General features: G+C 41.5%; 1 protein-coding gene across 1 annotated transcript; it reads left to right on the top strand.

Moving 5' to 3' along the window:
• The first annotated feature begins 887 nt into the window (after nucleotides 1-887).
• LOC139447342 (uncharacterized) lies at nucleotides 888-3,695 on the top strand. The gene is made up of 2 exons (XM_071228646.1): nucleotides 888-1,038; nucleotides 3,220-3,695. The coding sequence occupies exons 1-2, from the start codon at nucleotides 888-890 to the stop codon at nucleotides 3,693-3,695; spliced, it is 627 nt and encodes a 208-aa protein (XP_071084747.1).
• The last annotated feature ends 4,391 nt before the right edge of the window (nucleotides 3,696-8,086 follow it).

Here is an 8,086-nt window from a genome sequence, read left to right as displayed (position 1 = left end):
CATTTAATAGTTTTCTCCATTATTATATATTTATGTAAGCATTTGTCTAAATGTAATCACACGATAGTAAGCAATTTATTTTTAATCTCCAACCAGTTCTTTGGTTTTGGCACGGAATAATTGACGCGCTTGTTGCCTCCCTTGTTCTATGAACTTTTTTTTCTCGTCTTCCGAATACCATTGGTCTTACGAGATTTTGATCGAATCTCCTGCTTCATTACGTTGTATTTGGTGAGTTCCGACAGCACTAAACGAAACTCCTCCTCGGATATCTTACAATCGGCCATTGCTGTCGAAATATGATCCTCAATGCTGTTCAACTTTGCTTCGGCGAGTATCCGAATACTATCGTGTTTTAATGCTTTCTTTTGTAACCTACGAGAAATGAATTTTATCGCTATTCCTGCCAGTCCCGAGACTCCGGCGGTTATTTCCATGCCGAGCACGATAGGCGCGGCGATTATAGTTGATAGTAAACCGACACCGGCTACACCGAGTCCCATGCCAGCTACTACAAGAGCGGTGTCAACTCCGTCCAGAGCATTCACGGCTCTGCGATACTTTTTATTATGATTTAGCATTATTTAGCTAAATCGGTTTATGGTCAGCTCCGCATAAACAATACTAGTAACTATTCCCATTTACCATTTTCCACCATTTGTTTACAAACATTCTCCTTTCACAAGACACGCCAATATACTCCCCATGGCAACATACGTCATTTCTCCCATGACGTCACTACACGTGGTCTCGTGATGTCACTTCTTTTACTCCCCAACCGTCAAGTCATTCTAACAACACAACACAACGCGTCCGGCGGTTAGCATTTCACCTCTTACGGTTTCACCTCTATAGCGTTTTCACCTCACCTCATTACTTCGTTTGGGATGCCTCCTAAAAGGAAAGCGGCGCTGACCCACCGACTGGTGAAGGGTCCGAAAGCCAGTAGGACGGGGGTTAGCAGAAATGTGGATAGAAGAGACTTGGATGCGCCAATTGGCTCACGACTGATCAGCGGAGTACCACAGAACACTGCAGGTACGTTGGATAGTGATTTTGTTTTTATCAATTCGAGCAATATTATGCATAATGCAAACTCGGCTAACACAGTGCTTCCTACAAATACGGCAAGGCTTGCTAACAGCACGCTCACAAACGGGGACACGCAGATGCCGACTGGGGATAGGTCTTCAAACAATGAAGGGCACATAAACATTAGTACATTAGCACGCGAAAACGCACATAACACGCATCCGTCCCAACAGCAAACACAAACACCCAATCCTTTCGCAACTATGAATATAAACGATCCAACCATGTTTGGCATACCCGCGACAAATACACCCTGTCTATACAGTTAAACATCAGAGCGGAACACATCGGATCACATGTTTCCCAACAACTACGGGAAAAAATACACAACGGCGAATTCATTGAGCTAAAACAACTAATATCGGCCCAAAATCAGACACCCCAAGAGATGTCGGCATTTACATTGGCGCTCGACGCCACAGGTCAGATTATTTTTAAACCCAAACAACAACAAACGCGTCCATTAGGCATTGGCGCATGGACATCGGCGTTTAACGTCTACATGAGCGTATACATAGAAAAACACCCGGATAAGATACAGGATCTGCTTACCTACAGCGAAACAATCAGGGGAGCTGCTATTAGGTTCGGCGGAGATTCATGGTTGCAATATGACCGTAGTTTCAGACAAAGGATGCAACGTGACCCGTCTCGATCCTGGTGGGCAATAGATGGCCATTTATGGTTACAACATATGCTTCCAAATCAACAAGCAGCACACGCGCGCGTCACAAACACCACCACTACCACCAACCGCAGCAATCTCAACGCGGATAGCGCAAATACCGGTAGCACCCCAAAGTTTTGCTGGGATTTTAACAAATTCGGATGTACAAGGTCTTTCTGCCGATATGCACACAAATGCATCACATGTGACAGCACTGCACACGGCGCACACACATGCTTTCGTCAAAAAGGGGGCGTTAAAACCCCCCGTACTCAAACAAAACCCAACCCAAACAATACCAACTCAAGGCCTAGTGCCAACACCCATTAGTATGCGTGTATTGTCACATTGGCTCAGTATTTACACCCCCTTTTACGCATCAGATGCTATGTTTTTATCGGAAGGTTTTTCTCGAGGTTTTCCACTACAGTACACGGGTCCACCGGGTCCACCGGGTCCTAGAATGGCATACAATTTAAAATCCGCACAACAACATCCTAACATGGTGGCAACAATGCTACAAAAAGAAGTTGATCTAGGTAGAATTGCAGGTCCATTTACAGCACCACCATTTCAAGATATGATAGTTTCTCCAATCGGTCTCGTTCCGAAGAAGTCAAATCACAATAATCAACAAGTTCAGCAAACGTTCAGACTTATTCACCATCTGTCATACCCTGAGGGAGAGTCTGTAAACGACTACATATCACACGAGGTGTCAACAGTCAAGTACACTAGCTTTGACCAGGTGCTATCCGCGATACAAGGATTAGGCAAGGGTGCATACATGGCAAAATTTGATATAAAGTCTGCATTTCGCCTCATACCTATACGACCAGATGACTTTAAATTTCTGGGCATACAATTCAAACATAATTTCTACTTTGACAAATGTCTTCCATTTGGCTGTTCCATATCATGTGCAACATTTGAAAAGTTTAGCACATTTTTGCAGTGGGTACTCAGGAAATACACCAAAAATGATAACATACAACATTATTTGGATGATTTTGCATTGGCAGCACTAGCCTCTAATAAGTGTCAACAAACTCTCCAGTCCTCTCTGGAGTTATTACAAAACATGGGCGTTCCCGTCGCAAAGGACAAAACGGTTCTACCTACAACAAACATGACGTTCCTGGGTATCACAATAGACACAGTCAAAGCGCAAATTAGCATACCGAGGGATAAGGTAGTGCCGCTTACGCAGGAAATAGATACTCTTTTATCACCTTTTAAGAAGAAAACAACATTACACTACTTGCAGTCCTTGTTTGGGAAACTTAATTTTGTATGTAGGGCAATTCCGATTGGTCGCGCCTTTTTAAGACGCCTCATTGACGCACAGCGCGGAGGGTCAAAACCTCACCACAGAATAAGGATAACACAAGGCATACGCGAGGACCTCAATTTATGGCGGCAATTTCTTCAAAACCACAATGGCACTACTGAATTTATAGATTCAGAGTGGATCAATTCATCGGATACACATTTGTTTACCGACGCGTCAGGTAACCATGGTTTCGGAGCCTTTTTCATGGGCAGATGGGCCAATGGCAGATGGCCTAACGAGTGGGTGCAGAATGGATGGACTAAAGACATCACTATGCTAGAGCTTTTTCCAATTGTATTGGCAGTAAGACTGTGGGGCAGACATCTACGAAATAAGCGAGTGTTGTTTGTTTGTGACAACCAAGCAGTGGTAGCAATTATCAATAAACAAACAGCAAAACCACCACGAGTTATGTCGTTGCTTAGGCGCCTGATACTCCTCTGTTTACAACATGATATCTTGTTCAAAGCATCGTATATTCCAACGCATGCAAACGTTATAGCTGATGCACTTTCGAGATTTCAGTGGTCCAGGTTCAAAGAAGCAGCACCGCAGGCAGACGAGATACCAGCACACATACCACAGGACATATGGCAGATCTGACGACAGAGGTGCAACGTCTAGTGCAGTCTTCTCTAGCACTCAACACATGGAACCTGTATGAGTCTGCACTAAAGTCATTTAATGTTTTCCGCATCTCTTTCAGCCTGCCACACATTTGGCCCGCCCCGGTTGATCACCTTATGCATTTTATCGCTCATCTCTCCTTAACAGGAAAATCTCCTCGCACGGCAAAGTCGTATATATCAGCATTAACAACATGGCAAAAGTTACATGGTATGCATGACCTAACATCCCATTTTCTTATTCAGAAAGCCTTGATTGGATTTGTCAGACAGAAACAGAAGGCTGACACTCGACTCCCAATTACAGTTGACTTATTGTCTGTTATTGTCACAGCATTACCGGTAGTTTGTGCTTCAGTTTACGAAACGTCTCTTTTCACAGCTGCATACCTGCTTGCATTTTTTGGATTCTTTAGAATCAGCGAGCTGGTGGCAGGGTCAGCCAAGGATTTCTCGCATAAGGCGTGTCTTTTGTCTGATATTCATGTGGCAGCAGATATAAGTCACATAACGATATGTTTACGCTCATCCAAAACGGATCAGGGCGGCAGAGGTGTGCAAATACAAATAACAGCTATCCTTCACTCTAGACTGTGTCCTGTCAGAGCAATGCAACAGTTTCTATCCATCAGACCACCAGTGCACGGTCATGTGTTCGTCCATTTTGATGGACGTCCTTTAAATAGATTCCAATTTCAGTCAATGTTAAGAAAGGCCCTGTCATTTTCTTTACCACACCTCAATCTTCATTTGTTTTCGTCACACTCTTTTCGCATTGGAGCGGCTACCACAGCAGCAATTAATGGGGTTAGTTCCAAGCAGATTCAGAAATATGGGCGTTGGAAATCAAACTGTTACAGCAAATATATCCGCATTACTCAACTCACCACTTAACAGTATACCTAGCAGAAACAAACACAGACTCACCAGCCGTTCCTGCCTGTTGCGGTTCCACGGGGGTAACGGGATAATACATACTTTTTCACTAACTCTAATAATATACAGAATAAAAAAAAAAAAAAAATAAATAAATAAAATAAAATAAAAAATAAATAAATAAAATAAAATAAAATAAAATAAAATAAAATAAAATAAAATGAAACAAACAAACAAACAAACAAACAAATAAATAAATACCACCAATAAATTAATAGGTAAAGATAAAGCAGATGTTATTATAACAAAGATGCTGCTAGTGTGTTTTAAGTTTCAGATGTATGGTGTATCGGGTCCAGTAATATGGTCCAATTCCACGACCATCTGGCCACTACATCGGACTCCCTACTGACGGGTACCCGCTGGCATGCAAAGGGCGGAATGAAGTGGGGGGAATTCCGCAAGGCAGTGGATACACTTGTTGCCCGCCATCCCCAGCCGAAGCTTCTGGTTATCCACCTTGGATCAAATGATCTGTGTACAAAGGGGACAAAGGAACTTTATGAAAACATGTATCTGGACATAACATACGCTCAACTTAAACTCCCGAATACCAAATTGGTATGGTCTGACATGTTGCCTCGACAAACCTGGCGAGGAGCCAGCAATGTTAAAAGGATTGAACTGAAAAGAAAATTGATTAATAGGCGGATTGCGGGAGTGATCAGGGAAGAGGGGGGTCTAAGGTGTACCCACCCTCAGATCAAACATGATGCTCCGTTTTATACTCCTCGGGGAGTTCATTTAAACCGGTCGGGCATGGCCCATTTTAAATCAAATGTACGCAGGACATTGTTTAGTGATGAGTAAAGGTACTGTTCGGGTAAGTATGTATAACTTCACTTTGGGGGGAGGCGCATAATTTTCTTTTCCTTCCCAGTCTCTTATCCACTCCCCATCTCCCTTCCACATCATAATTTAATGCAAATATAATATAATGTGTGGATGTCAGCGGTGTGCATAGTGTATTTATACATTTTGCACCCCGCTGTTTGGCATGGTGCAGTCGGGGGATTTGGTTTAACACCATGCTGGTGTGTGTATGATACTCTGGCTGCCTGCTAATTACAGTGGGAGCCCAAATTCTTCTGCCCGCTGTTTCCGCGGGGGGAGTGATAGTATCTTTGCTGTGGGTCCTGTCTGCCAAGCACGGTGGAGGGACAACTTGACCCGCGATAGGGGCTGTATGCGATTTCTAGTCCGCGGTAGGACCTTGCTTATCCCCCCGACTGCCTCATCCACACTCTGCCCATTATATCCCACAAAACATCATTGTTTGTTAATCTTTTCATCGGAGGTAGTCTGAACATAATATGATTTAGCATTATTTAGCTAAATCGGTTTATGGTCAGCTCCTCATAAACAATACTAGTAACTATTCCCATTTACCATTTTCCACCATTTGTTTACAAACATTCTCCTTTCACAAGACACGCCAATATACTCCCCATGGCAACATACGTCATTTCTCCCATGACGTCACTACACAAACTAACCTTAAATTATCAGTCTCAGTATACAAAACAAATTTGGTGCATGGATGCAGTCTTAGATGTCCGACACACAATGAATTCCATTAAAAATTCAAAAGGCACTGAAAATACATAAAGCGACTTGAACTTTTTGTCATGTGCATGACTTTTACATCCTCGGGAAGAATATCATATTGTGTATGTGGAAGATTTCTTAGATGTCTCAGCAACCTGACCTTTCCACAAGCTAACCAGAAAGTATCAGTCTCAGTATACAAAACAAATTTGGTGCATGGATGCAGTCTTAGATGTCCGCCACATAATGAATTCCATTAAAAATCACAAGGCACTGAAAATACATACACCGACATGAACTTTTTGTCATGTGCATGACTTTTACATCTTCGAAAGGATACGTCCTCAGGAAGAATATCATATTGTGTATGTGGATGAATTAGATGTCTGACACTCATCACTGAAAATACATCAGCAACTTGACTTTTCCACAAACTAACCTCAAAGTATCAGTCTTAGTATACAATCAAATTTTGTGCATGGATGCAGTCTTAGATGTCCGACACAGATGAATTCCATTAAAAATCACAAGGCACTGAAAATACATAAAGCGACTTGAACTTTTTGTCAGGTGCATGACTTTTACATCCTCAGGAAGAATATCATATTGTGTATGTGGAAGAATTCTTAGATGTCTCAGCAACCTGACTTTTCCACAAGCTAACCAGAAAGTATCAGTCTCAGTATACAAAACAAATTTGGTGCATGGATGCAGTCTTAGATGTCCGACACACAATGAATTCCATTAAAAATCACAAGGCACTGAAAATACATCAACAACTTGACTTTTCCACAAGCTAACCTCAAAGTATCAGTCTTAGTATACAATCAAATTTGGTGCATGGATGCAGTCTTAGATGTCCAAGACACAATGAATTCCATTAAAAATCAAAAGTCACTGGAAATACATAAAGCGACTTGTTTGTTCTACAAGCTAACCAGAAAGTATCAGTCTCAGTATACAAAACAAATTTGGTGCATGGATGCAGTCTTAGATGTCCGACACAGATGAATTCCATTAAAAATCACAAGGCACTGAAAATACATACACCGACATGAACTTTTTGTCATGTGCATGACTTTTACATCTTCGAAAGGATACGTCCTCGGGAAGAATATCATATTGTGTATGTGGATGAATTAGATGTCTGATACTCATCACTGAAAATACTTTAGCAACTTGACTTTTACACAAGCTAACCAGAAAGTATCAGTCTCAGTATACAAAACAAATTTGGTGCATGGATGCAGTCTTAGATGTCCGACACATAATGAATTCCATTAAAAATCACAAGGCACTGAAAGTACATAAAGCGACTTGAACTTTTTGACAGGTGCATGACTTTTACATCCTCGGGAAGAATATCATATTGTGTATTTGGAAGAATTCTTAGATGTCTCAGCAACCTGACTTTTCTACAAGCTAACCACAAAGTATCAGTCTCAGTATACAAAACAAATTTGGTGCATGGATGCAGTCTTAGATGTCCGACACACAATGAATTCCATTAAAAATCACAAGGCACTGAAAATACATAAAGCGACTTGAATTTTTTGTCATGTGCATGACTTTAACATCTTTGGAAAGAATCCATCCTCAGGAATATCATATTTATGTCTGACACTCATCACTGAAAATACATCAGCAACTTGACTTTTCCACAAACTAACCTTAAATTATCAGTCTCAGTATACAAAACAAATTTGGTGCATGGATGCAGTCTTAGATGTCCGACACAGATGAATTCCATTAAAAATTCAAAAGGCACTGAAAATACATAAAGCGACTTGAACTTTTTGTCATGTGCATGACTTTTACATCCTCAGGAAGAATATCATATTGTGTATGTGGAAGATTTCTTAGATGTCTCAGCAACCTGACTTT

Source organism: Haliotis cracherodii, unplaced genomic scaffold (assembly GCF_022045235.1).
Source record: "Haliotis cracherodii isolate W230 unplaced genomic scaffold, xgHalCrac1.p SCAF_7, whole genome shotgun sequence".
Taxonomy (NCBI): domain Eukaryota; kingdom Metazoa; phylum Mollusca; class Gastropoda; order Lepetellida; family Haliotidae; genus Haliotis; species Haliotis cracherodii.
This window is presented reverse-complemented; position numbering and strand designations above follow the sequence as displayed.